This window comes from Leucoraja erinacea, chromosome 7 (assembly GCF_028641065.1).
Source record: "Leucoraja erinacea ecotype New England chromosome 7, Leri_hhj_1, whole genome shotgun sequence".
Taxonomy (NCBI): Eukaryota; Metazoa; Chordata; class Chondrichthyes; order Rajiformes; family Rajidae; genus Leucoraja; species Leucoraja erinaceus.
The window spans coordinates 46939898-46960243 of NC_073383.1; the positions used below are offsets into that span (position 1 = coordinate 46939898).

Sequence of the window (20346 nt, forward strand, 5' to 3'; positions counted from 1 at the left end):
ATAAGAACCAAATGATAAAAAAGGAAAAGGACACCACCATCAAAGGAAGGTATGAGGGACTGGCACTGAGTCTGTCAAGCAGGACTGACAAGAATTTGAAGGCCCTGGTGGGAACTGGTACTCTGAAAGTGTGCAGAAAACAATTCAGTGTCACAGTAGCTCAACTGTAGAGCTGCTGCCTCAGAGCACCAGAAAACCAGGCTGGATCCTGACCTCGGGTGCTATCTGTGTGGAGTTTGGACGTACTCCCTGTGACTGAATGAGTTTCCTCCGAGTGCTCCGGTTTCCTCCCACATCCCAAAAACGTGCGGGATAGTTGGTTAATTGGCGTTTGTAAATTGCCTGTAGTGTGCAGGGAATGGATGAAAATTAGGGATAACAGGTATTAATGGTCAGCGTGGACTCGGTGGGCCGAAGGATCAGTTATCACACCGTATCTCTAAAACTAAAGAAGGTGTTCATCTGTGGCCAGGAACCCAGAAGGCAAATTGAACCATTGAACATACTGCTTCTCCAAGACTCTCATACTCAGCAGAGACCAAGTGAACTGTAAAGAATTTTATATTTTGAATCAGGATCACACTGGTCATTTCCTCACAGACCTAATAAAGTAAAATGAATATGGAGATGTTGAAGTAGGTTAATATAGAATTAACTTTGTACTGCAGTCACACAGCATTGCAAAATATATGGATTTGACTTGCATGTCATAGAGCAGTGGCTTGAGATGAAAATTAACAGAAATTCAAACACCATGGTAAGGATTTGGGAGATGAGAAATTAAAAGGAAAAGGTCAGATGTAGGGAGAGGAGACAAAATTAGAATCAGCAGTATAGAAGCTGGGATGTAATGTTAAAATTGTACAAGGCATTGGTGAGACCAAATCTGGAGTATGGTGTACAATTTTGGTCCCCAATTATAGGAAGGATGTCAACAAAATAGAGAGAGTACAGAGGAGATTTACTAGAATGTTGCCTGGGTTTCAACAACTAAGTTACAGAGATAGGTTGAATAAGTTAGGTCTTTATTCTCTGGAGCGCAGAAGGTTAAGGGGGGACCTGATAGAGGTCTTTAAAATGATGAGAGGGATAGACAGAGTTGATGTGGACAAGCTTTTCCCTTTGAGAATAGGGAAGATTCAAACAAGAGGACATGACTTCAGAATTAAGGGACAGAAGTTTAGGGGTAATATGAGGTGGAACTTCTTTACGCAGAGAGTGGTGGTGGTGTGGAATGAGCTCCCAGTGGAAGTGGTGGAGGCAGGTTCATTGGTATCATTTAAAAATAAATTGGATAGGCATATGGATGAGAAGGGAATGGAGGGTTATGGTATGAGTGCAGGCAGGTGGGACTAAGGGGAAAAAAAAAATTTGTTCGGCATGGACTTGTAGGGCCGAGATGGCCTGTTTCCGTGCTGTAATTGTTATATGGTTATAATGGATGGGTGGATAAAGACAAAATATACAAAATCACAGCGAGCCCATCAAAGATTTACAATATCGCCACAAACAATGTGTCAAGCAACATGATTGTTAGGTTGGCTGAAATTTATGTTAATGGTATTATTGACCCAACAATTTAGCATGTAGTCCACTCAATCACGGGGACTTGCAAGTTGAAGCTCTGGTGTGTGCCAAGATAACTTGTATGGACATCAGCCAGACAACTGTGCCGAGGGGACTGGGTGCCAAAATGCTTCAACATCCACTGCCTCAGGAAAGGAAAATGGGGCTAACAGGACAAGGACAGATCTGATCAGCTCAACCCTCCTTCCCACACAGTCAAGGATCACACACAGTCTAATGGAGGATGACTCGTATCTGGATCATTTATAGGTACCAGCTTAGGAACCAGAACAACTTCAAAACTGGTTTCACAAAAAAAACAGGAGCAACCAGAACAGCAACACAAAGCAATGGACAAGAGAACTAAATTTCCAGCACAAAAGGGAGCGTAATTATAGTGGGAATTCGGTGCTCATCAATGATCTCATGTCATCAATATTCTGTGACCTATTTGGGATCAGATACATGGTTAAGTGTAACATACTTGGAAACCACCTCTCTACACTAGCACCCCATCAGTAATAGCTTTCTAGATCACACACTCATACTTGGCCACTTCCTTATATTTTATCCTTTCAGGCTGTGCTCTGCTGTACCAGGAACCCACTGTGAACACTGTGTGTCGAAGACAAATTCAATGCTCGCATTTATAACATGAGGACTGGAATACAAAAATAGAGATGTAATGCTGAGGCTCCATAAGGCACTGGTCACGCCGCATTTGGAGCACTGTGAGCAAATTTGGGCCCCATATCTGAGGAAGCATGTGCTGGCTCTGGAGAGAGTCCAGAGGAGGTTTACAAGAACAATTCCAAGAATGAATGAGCAGATGATGAGCATTTGACAGCACTGGACCGCTCCTCGCTGGAGTTCAGAAGGTTGAGGGGGGGGGGGGGGGGGGGGGGGGGGGGGGGGGGGGGGAGACGGGACCTCATTGAAACTTACAGAATGATGAAAGGCATAGATGGATGTGGAAAGGGTGTTTCCACTGGTGGGAGACTCATTGCACACTCATTGCCGCAGAGGGCTGTGGAAGCCAGGTCAGTGGATATTTTTAAGGCAAAGATAGACAAATTCTTGATTAGAATGGGTGTCAAGGGTTATGAGGAGAATACATGAAAATGGGATTAGGAGGCAGAGATCAGCCATTATTGATGTCAGAGTATACTCGATGGGCTGAATGGCCTATAACCAGTGAACTTGTGAACCCCTACATGTTCTGCTGCATGAGAAATCCCTGTCTTGTGCTGGCACTCACATTGTAATGCATTGGTCAGAGCTTGGGTTGGAGAGACTACCTGTGATGGGTCGTGACAATGTAGGACTAATTCCCTGTCCAGCAAGGTCATCACCGGAGATAGGCACCAAAGCAACAGACAGGGCAGTGATTTATACCACTTGCAGCAATGCACCTACAGATGCTACAATCATAGCTCTAGCTCTCTTGTTCCCAATAATTCATCCTGAGCAATAAGGTACCAGCATCCTGGTTAACAAAGTAAATCTTTGCACCCTTAAATGGGATATTAAATATATCTATTCTTATTTGACCCCCCACCAATTGAACATTGGCAATACTCCAGCAACAGTAACAGGGTTGTGTACTTGCTCTTTGAAAGTGTCCAGGAAGATCTTTGAATGTTCCAACATGACTAGCGTCTTGACATCCTTAGAACCGTGAAGAAACTTATTTAAGGTGAAGCTGTGCTGCCCAATCAGGTAGCATAGTTTGCTAAATTTGCTAGCTGCATCTTGTAATAACTGGCTCAGCGTCAAACCCAAAGCAGAAGTCAAGTTATCTACAAAAGAAATGTTGATAAACCAAATTATTGATAATCTAGTTATTTGGCACATCACACAATCCTCATGCACGCTTCATAATTGGTGTTAAAACTACTGTCACATTCACAAACTGCAAGGTGGCTTTTCAATATTACTTCAGTCCCCAAAGGCTTGGTGGTGATCATGAGACAAATACATTTTTTCAGAAGACAGCAAGACAATAAAACACTCCTGATGAGTAGCATTGCCCAATCTATTATCTTAGACTTAAAAATATTCACGTTTTTCTTTAAACAAGTTTCGTAAGGTTATGCTATGTACAGGTTCTCTTTATCTTTTGACCATGTGTAACATATTATCCTACCTGGGACTCAATATCTGCAAAGTGTCTGTAGAGTCTCAACATCTCATTGTTAAACACAACTGAAATTCAATTTCAGTTGGTTAAGCCAGGTGTATGGAGAGTCTCTGTGATGCCCCTGTTTCTCCAAATGTAACACCCAGTCATTTTAGATTACAGGGATAATTTATTTTTGACTTGTTTGATGTATAATGCTGGGTTACTGTACCAGTGGACACAGCTCTGTCACAATGCAATGGCAGGCTGGAACACTAGTGGTGCAGGTCTATTGGGGTACTGTCCTGGTGGATGCAGGTTTGACAATGTGTAATATTGCAGTACAGTACTAGCAAGCATAAGACTGGCACATATAATAATTCAGTCCTAAAGTTCAACATTATTCAACTCATAATGCTCTATCTATAATCATCCTAATTTTGAGAGCATACATTTTTTAATCATCGTGATTTTTTTTTCAGTTTAATGGATGTCATCCAAATATTTACTTCTCTAATTATTATCTTGCTGCTTGAGTTAAGAAACAGTCAGTGACAACAACAAAAATATAATTTTCCATACCTAAACCCAGGAGAGGTCGGAGAATTCGATTTTTCATATCGCTTAGCTTACAGTGGAATTTCCTCTCTGATGATGCCAATTCATGACAGCTGGCAATATAGCCCATTACGTTCCTGTCTGCAAGAGAGAGGCACCTCTGCCCCCCAGCAAACAGACTGTTTATGTAGCCAAGCTGAAATCAGAACATGAAATTACCATGATCATCGGTAGAACAAGGACCATTTAACAAGATCATATGTATTCACAAAGTAAGATAAAGTTTTTTTATTAATTTGGGCTGCAATCTCAAACTTCTGAGGCAAGTTTGTTTTGACATGAATCTTTTTGCCACAATCTTAAATTACTTGGAATAAATGCAGGTCAACTTAAAATAGCTTGCTATTTACAATCTGAAAGACTAATTTTTGCTCTTTAGCTATACATTTTGAATAAAAACCCAAGAGTAATTAGACAGCCATATCATAAATGTAGACAGACAGATTGCTGCACAACTTCATGTTTGATAGTTTAAAATTGCCATCCAATCAGGCTTCAGGTTCATTTTGGAAAAAGACCAAAAGATTTCCAATGATAAAGTATACTATCAACATCATGCTCTTCCAAATTATCAAGAAAATACTTTCACTCTTTAAACATGTAATAGAATAAATTATGATCTAATTAAGAAAAGCCAAGTAGATTTTATGTTTTAAACAATGGACTCAACAGCAAGCAAAAATAATGGAGAAAGCTGACTCAAGAAAATATAGGAGTCAAAACTTCTATAATTAAGAACTAGCGGAGTAAAAACAAAGTGTAACTATCATACACAACTGAAAATAGAAACACCACTGGGTCCCCAAAAGGTAAAAGAAAATGTTTCAAAATGTTTTCTCAAAACATACTCAGTTCAAAGCATACTCAAAAGCGACCACAATCAATCCAAACTATACAAAAAAAGTTCTACAGCTGTCAAAGGTTACGCAGCTCATAAAATGACAACAGTAATTCTATGATCTTAACTCGTTTGAAAATGATTTAATACATTTGTTGTGTGTGTGTTGAAATACTCCCATTCCCTGACCACCAATAAGGTTGCAACTATGACTTGGTCCACTAATAGCCAATAAAAGACCTATAGTTATCAAAATTGGGTACAGCTGCTTTTGCTGATGCACAGGTTATCATGGTGAAGTACAAGAAGCAGTCTGTTAAGGTCAGAAATAAGCATGTGTATTTGCTCCTTATGGCTGTTTTTCCTGAAATCATCAAACCAGATGGTCATAATCTCTCAGGCCTGAAGCAGCTGTTTTTATTTAACCTAAGAAGATCAGTATGAAAGGATCAATGATATAGTGTAATAAAACAGTTAAAAATGACATAGTAAAATTGAAAACAGATTTGGAGAATAGGACATGTTTACTGCTTTTTTACAAATTCTGCAATAAATACTATCGATTGAGTTTCCATGTGTAGATGAACCAACATATGTAAATAAACTGCTTTTTGACCCCATTTTATTATACAACGATGAGAAAGATAATTTTGTTCAAATGATTTTGGGGCTGGATCTGCTTAAAGACATCCTTGGGAAAAGCTCTCCAATTAGTTTCAACTGCTCTTTCAGATATTCATTTCTTTCCTTTGGAAGCTGTTTAATTCCCTTTTTTTCAGGTAATATTTTCCACATCAAGTTCTGAGACTCCTCTGACCATAATTGCATATCTAAATAGAATTACAGATTGTGTCTAATGCATCCGGTAGGCGGCGCGACTCTCGTCAGCAGCGGCCTCTGCAGCCCGTCTGCGTTTTTATTATTTTTTGTCTATGTTTCTATGTAGTTTTTGTTATTTTTTGTTGGGGTGGGGGTGGGGTAACTTTTAAATCTCTCCCTGCACGGGAGACCCGACCTTTTCTTTGTCGGGTCTCCGTTGTCACTGGGGCTGCAACGAGGAGCGGCCTCCAACAGGAGAAGACCGGGGGCTCTGGTGCCGACGACTCACCTCAGCGTCGCGGAGCTGGCCGAGTCCAGAGCGGGTGGAGCGGTGGTGGAGCGCTGCTGCGGCCCGACCTCCGGAGATTCGGAGGCTGCAACTGCGGGTCTGGCGGACGGCGGCACCAGGAGCCCACGGGTCCCTGGAGGGAGACCGCTTTTCAGGGCTCCCGCAACGGCGACTTCTCCCGCCCGAGTAGCGGGGTCGAAGAGCTCCTGGAGCGGGGCATTACAGCACCGCCCCGCGCGGCTTGGAATGGCCGCGGGACTGTGCGAGCGCACACCGGGGGCTCCAACATCAAGAACCCGGTGTGCGACCTTGCACCACCCGGCGTGGCTTTAATGGCCGCGGGACAATCGCCATCGCCAGCCGGGGGCTTTGACTTTGACTCTGACATCGGGGGGGGGGAAGTGCAGTGGAGAGATAAGTTTTTTGGCCTTCCATCACAGCAATGTGATGGATGTTTATGTAAATGATGTTGTGTCTTGGGTCTATTTGTTTGTAATGTATGGTTGCAGAAACGTCATTTCGTTTGGACCTCAAGGGGTCCAAATGACAAATAAATTGAATCTAATCATCTTCAATTTACCACCTTAAGGATTCTTTTAACCTAGGATGCAACTATTTATCATGGATGAATTTCCCAAAGCCTGACGTCATTTCAAGTAACTTATTAATTTTACATTGCTCTGAAAGCCTTTTCATCATTACATTAGCACTATTCCTTTCTCTGTCCAAAAAAATCTCCATTATGATTTTTAATCAACTTTTTTTTCCTCTTCATCAATCTGTAACAATTTATACAAATATATTCATGCTTTTTGTCCTTGCTTTTAAATTTTCTTCACAATTGTTTAGTTTGTTTGCCACTGAATTATGACCCTGATGCTACATAAACTTTCCGTTTCATTTTAACATGTTTATCTTTTGCCATCTGAGATACATTAACATTATGGCTTTCCTAATGGGAATATGTTCAATAAATAGTATCTGCTATAAGAAAGCCCTCCATTAACAATTTACCTGCCAAATCCTCTATTCTAATTTTACCGAAATGAGCTCTCCTACAGTTGAATGGTTCACCTTTAATTGTTCCTTTACTCTAAGCATCAGAAATATTATCTTCCTTCACTTTAATTTTTCTCACAAGATCATGCATTGGCTTTTTTCTTTGGACGTGAAGCACACATCGTTTGTCCATTTCCCTGCACACACGTTGTCTGACCTGCTGAGTTCCTCCAGCAGTTTGCTTTTTGCTCAAGATTTCAGAATCTGCAGTTTGTCTCAATTTTGCCCAAAATGCTTATTATTTCTTATCCATATTAAGACAACTTGAAGAATAATATAATTCCTCATTTTCTTGCACCTTTCAGTATTTCAATGTTTCTCTAAGTAGGTGTCAACTATCTCCCTTGGTAAATTACTTCTTCTTCTTGCGAATGGCGTGCACAGCCTTAAGTTGCAGGTCAACTTGTTCTATTTGATCTTGGTTGTGCACATCGGGTTTATTGCATTAGTCAAAACAGGGCGGACCATGTGAAGGTTGCAAACTCCCACCGTTTGTAAATGCATGGTATATTAGCTTTAACAGAAACAGTTCCTTTAAGCTTTGTTGTTTACTTTAAAATCTTCATTTGTAACTGATATTCTCTCACTTTAGTTTTCTTTTACTTCAATTAAAATATGTTGCTAAATATTCAACTGTTTGGGAAATTGTAAATGTAAAGATATGAGCAGTATTTAGTGATCCACCCAGTTCACTGCAACACACACAGACTCCAGTTTCCAAGTGTCCCAGTCAAACATCCAGCCTAGCTTCAATAGGCAATAGGTGCAGGAGTAGGCCATTCGGCCCTTCGAGCCAGCACCGCCATTCAATGTGATCATGGCTGATCATCCCCAATCAGTACCCCGTTCCTGCCTTCTCCCCATATCCCCTGACTCTGCTATTTTTAAGAGCCCTATCGAGCAGGAAAGCATTCAAGTGGATGTTGAGTTTCCCAATTTAATATGTTCCACTGGCACATCAGATTGGAGAAGCCATCTTATATTCTGCGGGTACACATAAATGCTGGAGAAACTCAGCGGGTGCAGCAGCATCTATGGAGCGAAGGAAATAGGCAACGTTTCGGGTCGAAACCCTTCTTCAGTATTCTGTGGGACCAAGACCTGACTGGTAACTCTGGAGGGTGTGAAGGATCCCATGGCATTGTATTAAACATGAGGAGAATTTTACTCCGTATCTTGACCAAAGTTTTCCCCTCAATCAACATTACTGAAACAGATATTGTTGTTATTATTCTGCAGGAGTTTATGGCAACTTTCTGTCTGAAAAATGGCTCTAATGATTCCAACGTTACAACAGTATATAAACTTCAAAGTTCTTTATTGTCTGCAGTTGTGAAAGACATTGTGTAATGCAAATTCTTTCCTTACAAAATAACATAAATATGTTTTGGTTTATGTTCAATTGGCATGACTTTCTTTGGATGAATATTTGAAGTTCACTATTTCTAATCTCATTGAATAATAAAGAACAAAATTAGTATCACTTGCCTTACTGCAAGCTGACAAAAGCACAGGTTGCTTGGTGTGAATCGGATTGTGCTCAGTATTCCTGGTGTTGTGTGACACTTCCTGTCCACTATAGTAGACAATGGGCTGGAAGAATTCCCCATCAGCCAAAAAGAGCGTATGGCCTTGTCCCGCTGCCACATCCCATACACACACGCCTTCAGGGATCTGCACCAGAAATGCATTTGGAATGTCAGGTGTTGAGGTTTATTCATAATTAACAATCTGAGTCGGTAATTCTTTCAAAGTAGCTGTGTGATTTCTGCATTCAGACAATAAATGTTCACTGTTGCATCACCTCTAAACCAATTTAATGCTCTCTTCCTCCTGAAGCTGACTTGGATGTCTGGTTCCATAAGCCACAACAGTTGATGCCTTTTAACCTGATAGAGCATTCAAGGTGAAAGGTGGGTTGAAAAGGATCAGAAGATTAGGGAGTGAAATTGAGGGGTAAAGATTGGGTCGACTGGGGTAATCGTTTCCCTTTAATCAGAGGTGAATATAAATAGAAGGCATAGATTTTAGGATAAGAGATTTAGAGGAAATTTGAAGGGGACCTTTTCATCCAGAGTGGTGAGTACCTGGAATGTTTCTAGAGAGAGTGGTGGAAGCAGAGTTGCTGACAGCATTTAAGTGTGTCGATGAGTACTTGAAGTGCCTAAGCAATAGGGCTATGGACCAAATGCTGGAGCGTGGTATTAATATAGATGAGCACCAAGTGATCGGCGTCGATGTGGTGGGCTGAATGGTCTATTTCCATGTTGCATGACTCTATGTAACACATTTTGACATTTTAACCCATCAACATTCCCCAGGGATTTTTTCCTTGAACAGACCCTGGGGATTTGTCCACCTTAATATACCTCATAACTGCCAGCACCTCCTCTGTTGATTGCATTTTATGAAGAGCTGTATATTGTTTGGAAAATCAAATCCAATTAGGTTCAATATTTTTCCACATGAAAATTGTCAGTGCAAATTTTTATTTGCAAGGGTCGGCTGTTGAAAATGGCCATTCAGTTAAATTCTTAACTAATCTGTGCATCTTCATGCTTAATGAATCTTGCCTCACTAATCTCAAGTTCTGTGCTAAATCTCTTCTTGTAGCTACTTATTTGTGGAACTTTCCAGAATAAAATAGCAACAAAAATATTACAAATTTTTGGTCCTGCGTTTTCTTTTCTTGAGGGCGTTGACTTTGTTGGGTAAAGTTTCATGATTATTAGCCCTTAATCCTCTGCGAACAAGACTATCTAGCATCAGACGAAATATTCTCCGCCATGATCCCAGTGTGCTCCCTGCCTAGCTAGCCTGAAACAAAGCTTGTGATTGGTCAATTGGCGTCCAACTCAGTCAAACGAGCTTTGATTGGACAATTACTACTCGGAAAATTGCCAAAATTTGGAGGTTTTCTCCATATTTTAAAAATATGTGCAGGTTTTGTTCTTGACGAGTTTCAGATATAATTTCTATAATATTTTCACACAATATGTTATAAATACAGGTAGATATGGATATAGTGACAACATGAAACAAAAAGGCACCACGGCCCACAGTCTAATCAGTTTTGGAAGCTTGATAATTTCTGGTTGACAAAAAGCATAAAGTTTGATCCTTCATGCCCGACATCTACACAAAAATATTCCAGTGAAGAGAAAAGGAAACACTGTACATTATTCTTTTGGCCTATCCAGCATCTATTAAAGTCAACTAATGCATAGCTGACCAATGCTTATTGAGGGCACTTTTGTGATCTTTACCACTCTCTATTTGCTATAATGGACCAGCTAATCCTCAAAAGTAGAAAATAAGTGGTTTATCGGGTTCACCTTTATGAGTAACTTCTGTGCATATCCATATAACTGATTTCTTGTTTTAAAATTGTATAAAAGTCAAGTGACCTGTACCTTCACAAGACGAGGGACCACAGTGGGTGACTCTGAATGGCCGAGTTGTCCAAAGGTGTTACTGCCCCATGAATAGACCTATGGGAAGAAAATTGGAGTCAACAGGTACAGGTACACAATATATATTTGTGCTTGTACACAGGGTATAATTACAAAATGGTTTTCCAGAGGGATACTGTTTTCATATGGATTCTTTTAACTGTTAGTAAATAAACAAAATCCCACTGTACCTTTGGAATGCCCTTTTGTCCCATCAAACCCTGACTTCGAGAGTGTGCGCTCAAGAAAGTACTCCATGCCTGTGCTGAATTTGTGGGCACAGGGGGAAGGTAACAATTTTGTCTCAGTTTGCATTATCTCCAGAATGCTCAGTTTTCCTTTTCTGAAGATGGAACATGCATTGCAAAAAAAAAGCATACATTTGCATTGGTCTTACCTGTGACCTGGCAGTTAAGGCCAGTGAATGATATGCTCCAGCAACTATTTGAACTACTTCTTTGCTGTTCAGACTTTTGATGCACAAGGGTTGCAGCCTAGACACAGGATTAGAACATTGTCTCAGCATGAGGGTAAGAAGTGTCCACTCAACAAAGTAACCATATTAATCAGTGACCCAGAATTGTGTTTAACATTTAGATGGGTCCTCTAAAGCTGCATGACTGAAGGCTCATTGAAGGTTAAATAATTTTGTTCTTTAATTTTGACCTCAAATGTATAAGACCTGATAAATAAGTCTGCAAATAACACAAAAATCAGCTTTGTCATTGTCCATAAGAGTAAGCCTTTAGATTCCTCGAAGAATTAGATAATCAAGTCTACTGGAGGGAAAATGGAAAATGTAATTTAATCTAGTGAAATGTGAGGCGATGCCTTTGGGGAATTGCAACAAGACATGGAGAATAAATATGGAGGGACAGAGAGACCTTGAGACATATACCAAAGGATACAAAGGTGGCAGGACAGGTCAAGATGTTTGATTAAAACGCATAATTAAATGAAGGACAGATATAAGAGCAAGGAGATTATGCTATTACTATATACTACTGAAGCTGGACCTACTGCATCCACCACTCATCACTATATTATAGCAAAAATGTTGGAATTGAGGAAATGCCAGGGCTGGAAAATTGTGGCTGTGAGGGAAAGATGCGATAAAATGGGATGATATTCGCTGGAGAAAAGGATACCCAGGGAAGACTCAGTGAGATGTACAAATAGTGATAGAGGAAGTTTCCCCGAGCAGGAGGGTCAACATCCAGAATGTATTAGTTAGGTAAAGGATTAGAGGGGATTTGAAGGTAGGGGTCCAGACGTTTCTGCCTGAAAGTATAGCAAGACCCAGAAACTGAGCACTTGAAAACTAAGGGCTGCAATCGTACAGGCCCAGTGCTACAAAGTAGGCTTAGATTGTGTAATTATTTCTAGTCTGGCACTACAGACGCACTGAATGGCCTCTTTCAGTCTTAAATATCTGATGATTCTATTGAATTAAGTCAACTGACAGAAGGACCAAAAGCAGCATGTGAAAAAACTCTGGTTATGCAAAAATTGTTTGGGATCTGGACTGTAGTGCCGGGCTAAAGGGAGAAAGTAGGGGAGTGGCTGGGTGGATTATTTCTTGCATCAATCCATCATGGCACAAAGGGCAAATAGCCTCTTTCCATCTGTGGGTTTCTGTGATTCTGACTGTTCAGAAAGTCCTCCTTATTGTATCCAAACTGGGTATTCTCGCATTGCTCTAGCTAAACCCCCATCTGCCACGCCCCCCCCCCCCCCCCCCCCCCCCCCCCCCCCCCATACTACAGTACTGTGCTCTGCAGCTTTTGGTCTCCTCCAACTTCCTGTGACGCTATTCCTAGCACCCAACGCAAACTAAAATATACATTTCTCCTTCATTAAATTGAGCCATGGCAAAGTCTGAAACAATGAATTAGGCAGCAAAGCTGAATGGGTTGTTCTTGAGAGTATCATGATCAGAGAGATCCGAGTTTAGTAGTACCTGGGCAGTACATCTCCATGACCCAGCTGGCCCTCTTTACCTCGTCCCCAGCTCCAGAGTTCGGACTGCAAGGAGGGAAAGTTTGTGTCGGTGTCAGTTCCTAGCGTTGGAGATAGGCTCACTTGTTTGATTCTGGCATGTGCTGCTTTCCTGAGAAGCCTTGGTGAAACTGAAAGGAAAAGGCACAATCAAGGTAAACACATAGAGCAGTGTTCATTACCCTGAAACTCCAAATCACTCCTGTATATTTGTGATTTTAAGCCAGAGATTTTGCTTAGTTAATTTCAATAGCCCAGCTCCCATCTCCAATACTTTGGGTTCCTTTCACCATCCAATGTATAGGTAAACACACAACTGAATTAAATAGTCATTCTGAAATATTTCAGCCACTCAATATTGTATTTGACACTGTACATATTGTCTGAAGAACAGTTTCGGCCCGAATCGTTGCCTATAGATAGATAGCCTTTTATTGTCATTCAGACTTAGTCTGAATGAAATTGCAGCAGTCATACATATAATACAATACAATAAAACAACAATAAACACACATTAACATCCACCACAGTGAGTCCACCCAGCATCTCCTCACTGTGATGGAGGCAAAAGTCTTAGGTCGCAGTCTCTTCCCTCCTCTTCTCCCTCTGCGCTGGGGCGATACCCCCCCCCCCCCCGGGCGATGTTAAAACAGTCCCGCAGCTCAAACACCGCGGCCCGGGGTGGTTGAAGCTGCCGCCCACCAGTCCTGCAGAAACAGCTGCTGGCCCGCGGCCGAACCCCGGACTCAGGCCACCGCCGCCAGAACACCGTCCCAGCCACCCTCACGTGAGTACTGTGCCGTCTTCAGCCTCGGGCTGAATCTATTTCCTTCGCTCCATAGATGCTGCTGCACCCGCTGAGTTTTTCCAGCATTTTTGTGTACCTCATAACAAGTACAGACTGGTTCATTTTACTGTGTAAGTTTAATAAACAATAAACCTGTTCTCTGATCCCATTCCTGCAATGCCCTTATCAACATAGCTTGATCATACTTTAGTGCAACATAATTCCTTTCATGCACTGACTGACACAGTTAAATTATGTTTTATTACGAGGTTTGAACTTAGCAAAGTATTAGAAAATAGTGTTAAATACATTCAGCATGATGCACTACCAGTCCTATTTATGTGTGTGGGGGTGGGGGGGGAGAGGGCACTGTGCTTCAGACATACTTGGACAGCAGGAGGCATTTTTGATTACTCCTTGCTTTCCCAAGTGCAGAATAACCTTATTCACCCCCCCCCTTGAATTTTACCAATAACTGCCCACTACTAATTTTGGACTCACAAGCCAGTATTTTATCCCCGCTATCCTCCTTGTTTAAGGGTACCACATTTGCTGTCTTACGGTCATGTAGCTAGCAAAGATTTAAAAACCCATCAGAGCCCCAGTGATAATCTTCATTTCACCTGGTTTACATCTCATCAAACTCCAGAGATTTACTCACTGAGACATTTAATACTTCCTTTCCAATGGCAACTTGTTCTGGAATTTCAACATCTCCTTCCCTGAATTCTTCCACTATAATGCTCTTCATCTTAGTGAATAGAGAGGATAAATAATGATTTAAGATATTGCCTACTAAATTTAAAATCTTGCCATCGTCTTCTCCACATACAAATTATCTGTTCTACATTCCTGTCAAGCCTTGTACAATCTCAGTTCTCCTTGTTTCCATTTGCTTCCTCTTCTATTCTATGTTCCACCTTAAATGTTGTTTCAAAAGCCAGAGTTGTCATTGTGTATTTTTGCATGAATAGTTTTTGCACAGTCTTTATTATCCTACAAAATTGATATACAATTTATGTATAAATTTTGTTTTTGTCTCTGTATGCCTATGATGGCGCTGCAAGATTTTCATTTTACCTGTACCTCACCATCTTGATGCATATCAACTTGACTTGTTTTATTGCTATCATTGCTCTTAAATCTGATAGGTAAGGAAGGAGATATGGGGAACCATTCAAGGTACATTCCAGGACCTGTAGGCTTTGTGTCCCTACTCATCACCTTCCAACCTCTGTGTCCATCTTCATTCTCCTCTCCCTCAACCTGGTCCATCTGCTGCTGACCCTTTCCTTTCCTTTTTCTGTTTCCACCTTTAGACTTTAAGACATTACAGATGCAGTGCAGAAACAGGCCCTTCGGCCCACCGAGTCTGCGCTGATCAACATATACTAGAACTATCGTACACACTTTGGGCAGTTTTACAATTAACCGATTATAATTAAGCCAATTAACCTACAATCCTGTCCATTTTTGGAATGTAGGAGGAAACCGGAGCACCCAGAGAAACTCCACACGGTCACAGGGAGAATGTACAAACTCCGTACAGAATGCACCCGTAGCCAAGATCGAACTCTGGTCTCTGGCGCTGTGAGGCAGCAATAATGCACCACCCGCCTGTGTCTCTCAACTCCAAGTTAGCCCTCCCTCATCTGCCCATCCTCCATCATCTGTCCTCGATCCACCTGTTACCCGAATGGCCCTGTCACTTTCCGTCCACTCTCCTCTTTATACTGACTACCTTCCCTCTCCACTTGGTTCTGATGCAGGATCTTGACCCATAATGTCAACAATTCCTTGTCAGGTGCTACTCAACCTACTGAGTTCCTCCAGCAGTTCCTCCAGTATCTGCAGTGTGTGTGTGTGTGTGTGTGTGTGTGTGTGTGTGTGTGTGTGTGTGTGTGTGTGTGTGTGTGTGTGTGTGTGTGTGTGTGTGTGTGTGTGTGTGTGTGTGTGTGTGTGTGTGTGTGTGTGTGTGTGTGTGTGTGTGTGTGTGTGTGTGTGTGTGTGTGTGTGTGTGTGTGTGTCTCTCTCTCTCTCTCTCTCTCTCTCTCTCTATGATGTTGAAATCTGCCTTCTCCCAATTCAGGACCTTAATTTCCTGTCCTTTTCCATAGACACCATGAAACTTAAAGGAATGGTCAATATCAAAATAATCCCCTGCAAGACTCAAACCACATGCCTGATTACAATCTCCATGATTAGGTCCAGGATTACCGCTATTCTTGAAGGACTATCTATGTACTGCCCCAAAAGCACTTGAACACATTTTTAAAAATCCATTTCCTTGATGTCTTTCTCACTAAAATTGTATGTTGAAATCACCTACAAATATAACTCTTTTATTCTTGCACCCCTCTGATTTTATTACATTTTCTTCTTATTTTCTTTTGGGGGCGGCACACTGTGCAGTAGTAGAGTTGCTGCCTTTGTAGCACCAGCTTCAATCCTGACTACGGGTACTATCTGTATTGAGTTCTCCCTGTGACTGTATGGGTTTTCTCTGGGTGCTCCAGTTTTCTCCCACTTCCAAAGGCGTGCAAGTTTGTAGGTTAAGTTGCATTGTATATTGTCCCAAGTGTGTAGGATAGAACTAGTGTACGTGTGATCGTTGGTCGGCGTGGACCGAAGGGCCTGTTTCCACACTGTATCTCTAAAACTAAAACTACCTGCTCCTTTACCTCTTGCTGACTTATAGAAGGCTTGTGATATATGCCCTGCACAGTGATTGCTTTTTAGCTCTACCTACATGGTCTTATTTGAAGAGATTTAATGGTTATCCTCCCTCTTTACTATTGTAATGGGCTTCTCTTATCCATCTCCCACATCGCACATGAAGATTCTGTTAACCATGATTTTTAACCATGTCTCTGTGATAGCAACAATACCATATTCTTACGAGTTTTTCAGCTCGCCTGCGTTATTAGTCAGAATCCTTGCAATAAAATAGACATGTTATTCTTATCCTGCCTCTCTATGGTCAGTCTACTGAACTGATTTGATTATCCTTCCATATTTGATAATAATCACCTCACCTCCACGCCCAAATTGTAAATCTATTCTGTGCCTCATTCCTCGACCAAATTAATGTTGTTGTCCTCAGTAGCATTTGCAACACCTCATCACAAGAATGATGGATACATGCTGGTTGAAATTGAAATATACAACAGATGGACATGAACAATTAATCTGTTAACCCAAGATCTCTACAGTCTACACCTGCCTCTGCTGAGATGCAGGGGGTTGTCCCTCCTGGTTCACTTGGACCTGATGACTCCCTAGAAAGAGTTCTCAACATGACTGAACCTTGCTTTTTGCTTTCAATTCTGTGTACCTTGAGATAGAAGCCCTGGCAGAGACAAGCGACGACACATGCCATCGGACCCTTGTTCACGGATATCCCCAAGGCTGAAGCTCTTCTTATCTGGCATGCTTTCCTCAGTTTTCATCCGCTCCTCCCTCGTCTCCTTGTGCTGGCTCACATCACTTGCTGTGCTACTGCCAATGCTGTCTGGCAGATTGGGAGACTGGTAGTAGTAGTTCACAACTTTTCTGAGAGAGAGGGCTTCGTAAGTGGCTGCTACCCTCTCCCCAACCACAGAGGCGCAGGAGACCACAAGGGTATTGAACGCGGAAGGAGAAGAAGATGAAGGGCTGGCAGGTCGAATGTCTTCCTCCTCTGACGAGTGCTGCGTGCACGGAAGGGGTGTGCTTTTCACAGGGTCATCCTGCTGGGAATTGTCCGACAATTTTCTGAGGTAGTCCTGCACGGCTTTTTCATCTGGGAACTGAGAGCTCCTTGGTTTCAGGTTATTCACGGTCCCATTGGGCTCCAGGTGTGAATCGGGAGCACCACTCTGCTCTGCTTGCCTGGGATGCTGTGCTGGTTCCATCTGATTGACTGCATGGGGCAAATATTCAGGCTGCTCCATATGAGGTAGCTCCATATGAGATTCTGCAGTCTGATTTGGAGGGAGAGAAGGGGTCTGGTCTTGTGGGTCTGGGTGAGAGGGCCTGGGATCGGGCTCAGAAAGCACCACACCTAAGGGGCAGTAGTGACTGTCAGAGATGATGACATGATCTTCCCTGTCGGTCATAGTCAGCAGCAGCTGGTGACAATGGTGGCACTTCTCGGAGCTCTGCCTCATCTGGTGGGGCGAAGGTCTCTGGACGAGCACCAGGCAGTGGTGGGCACCTGCGGCGATCTGCACCACCGTGCGGCCAGCCAGGTGCTCCAGTTTTTGAGGCTTGGCCACGGGGAATGTTGTGGCGACGAGCCCCAACTGGCAGCCACTCCCCCACGACCAGACCTCCCCCTTGGATGACAAGGCCAGTGTGTGTAGCTCTCCGCAGGCAAGCTGCACTACCCGTGTCAGCTCGGGAGGGCTGGTCTCCGGGTCCGAAATTGTAACCATGGCGGGCGTGGCGACCTGTCTCTGACCCTCAATGGCACACTGGCAGGAGGAGTTCTCCCCCCACATGAATGCTACTCCATCCTTGGTCACTGCCCCACTATGGTAGCTTCCAGCCGCCACGGTAACCACACGCAAACCAACCAAGGCCTGCTCCAGCATGGGGTCCACTGTCTCTCTGGCATCACAGTCCGATCTCCATGGGAGGTGCCCAAAACTGTAGACTTTGCCATCTGAAACGGAAGAAGATTTCAGCCATCAGTTTGTTGGAATAACTTGCATTTGTAAGGAAAATTGCTCCAAGTAATTAAACAGAAAACCAAGGCAGAAAATGGTTGGGGGGGGGGGGGATTTTGAGTTCAAGAGGTTGTTTTTTAAGATGTTCTTGGAGAGAAACGGGGTGGGAAAAGGAGAAGGTCAAGTTCATGTTACATTTATTGTCACATGCACCAATTGGTACAGTGAGATTTGAGTTACCAGTGTCATACTGTTGGCTGATGGCATGGTGGGCATTAGTAGGATGAGGGATGCATGATGCATGAGAAGCAAAGACTATATGGTCTACAAGCAGGGGAGAGGTTTGTCTTTGAAGGATGTTAGACAAATACAGTAAAATTCTGATAGTTCACACCTCAACTATTTGGAAATCCCAACAGTTCAGTGTCTCACACACATAGGTTCTGGTTCCCACGCTGACTCGCAACTTCCAGAGTTCACTAGAAAATGTATTTTAAGATGCCATGCATCAGAAGAAGACAACAGTCAATTAAAAGTGTGTTGGTGTACTTCTGGAAATAGCTTCCAATGGCCCAGAAAATCTGCCAGTCAGATACCATCAAAGTCCTGAGCTTGTTGGATCAAAGGAGCTTTACTGTAAAAAGGTGGGGATTGGAGGTTAACAGGGACCGTGGTTTTGGTTTGTCAACGGAAAGGAAGATGACAAGAACATAAAAACAAGAATTGCATCATTTAGTTCCTCAAGACTTCAATATTCAATCATCTGTAAATCAACTTTGGCCATCTGCCTTTGATCCTTTTAAACCTTTGGCCAATGGAAAGCTAATGAAATGTGTTCAAATTCTATGCCCAAAACTCCTCGGTAGTTCTGGATTTCACTATTAGAGTCATAGAGCAATACAGAATGGAAACGGGCCCTTCGGCCCAACACATCCATGCTGACCCAGTTGCCTAGCTGAACTCGTCCCACTTGCTTGTGCCTGACCAATTTCCCCCAACCCTCTCATCCACATTAATGTCCAAGAGTCTTTTTAAATGTAATTCTACCATATACCCACATATCTCTATGTAAATATAAGTTGCCTCTCAGGTCCCTTTTAAACTGTTCCTGACACACATTAAACCTTTACCGTCTATTTTAAGGCTCCCCTCTGCTGGGGAATAGATTGTGACTATTCACCTTATCTATCCCCATCGAAATCTTAAAACTTCCATTTCACCCCTCAACCTCCTATGCTGCAGGGAGAAAAGAATCAACGCATCCAGCTTCTCCTTATAACTCAAACCTTCAGATCTGGTAACATTCACAAAAAAACTTCTTTGCATTTACATATTCTTTGTATTTGAATATTTTTCATATGAGAAGCTGCCTCCTGACCATTTTTGAATAACTTTACTTTAAACTTTAGAGATACAGTGTGGAAACCGGGCCTTTGGCCCACCGAATCCGCTCTGACCAGCGATCACCCCGTACGCTAGCACTATCCTTCCCACTAGGGACAATTTACTATTTACAGAAGCCAATTATCCTACAAACCTGTATGTCTTTGAAGTGTGGGAGGAAACTACAGCAAACTGGATGACCCAGGTAGAACGTATGACCTCTGTACAGACAGCACCTGTCATTAGGAATCCAGCCGGGTCTCTGGCGCTGTAAGGGAGCAACTCCACTGCTGTGCCACTGTGCCCCCCTCAGGAATGGGTGAACGAAGATGTTAAGGGCCTGTCCCACTTGTCGATTTTTTTCGGCGACTGCTGGCATAATTGACTGACGTATCAGGTCACCGACAAATTTGCGGTGATGACGTTTGACGCGCGGTATTTTTTCGAGTGTCGCAACATTTTTTTTGTCGTCGCTGGATTTTGAAATGTTCAAAATGTTTGGTGACACTGATATGACGCAGGCAGTTGCTGAAAAAAATCGCCAAGTGCTTTCTTCCTTGCCACTTCATACCGCAGCCACTAAGCCAGTGTGTGTGTACTTACAAAATTCTTAAGGGGTTGGACAGGCTAGATGCAGGAAGATTGTTCCCGATGTTGGGGAAGTCCAGAACAAGGGGTCATAGTTTAAGGATAAGGGGGAAATGTTCTAGGACCGAGATGAGGAAAACTTTTTTCACACAGAGAGTGGTGAATCTCTGGAATTCTCTTT

General features: G+C 42.5%; 1 protein-coding gene across 1 annotated transcript in view; it reads right to left on the reverse strand.

The window, feature by feature from the left end:
• als2b (alsin Rho guanine nucleotide exchange factor ALS2 b) overlaps positions 1 to 20346 on the reverse strand; it is a 99135-nt gene that overhangs the window by 67540 nt on the left and 11249 nt on the right. The window contains exons 4-10 of the mRNA XM_055638502.1: positions 16880 to 18190; positions 12721 to 12889; positions 11158 to 11254; positions 10722 to 10799; positions 8797 to 8982; positions 4268 to 4439; positions 3176 to 3365 (exon numbers count right to left, since the gene is read on the reverse strand). Of these exons, the coding sequence (XP_055494477.1) occupies positions 3176 to 3365; positions 4268 to 4439; positions 8797 to 8982; positions 10722 to 10799; positions 11158 to 11254; positions 12721 to 12889; positions 16880 to 18190 (2203 nt within the window). The remainder of the gene's footprint in view (positions 1 to 3175; positions 3366 to 4267; positions 4440 to 8796; positions 8983 to 10721; positions 10800 to 11157; positions 11255 to 12720; positions 12890 to 16879; positions 18191 to 20346) is intronic.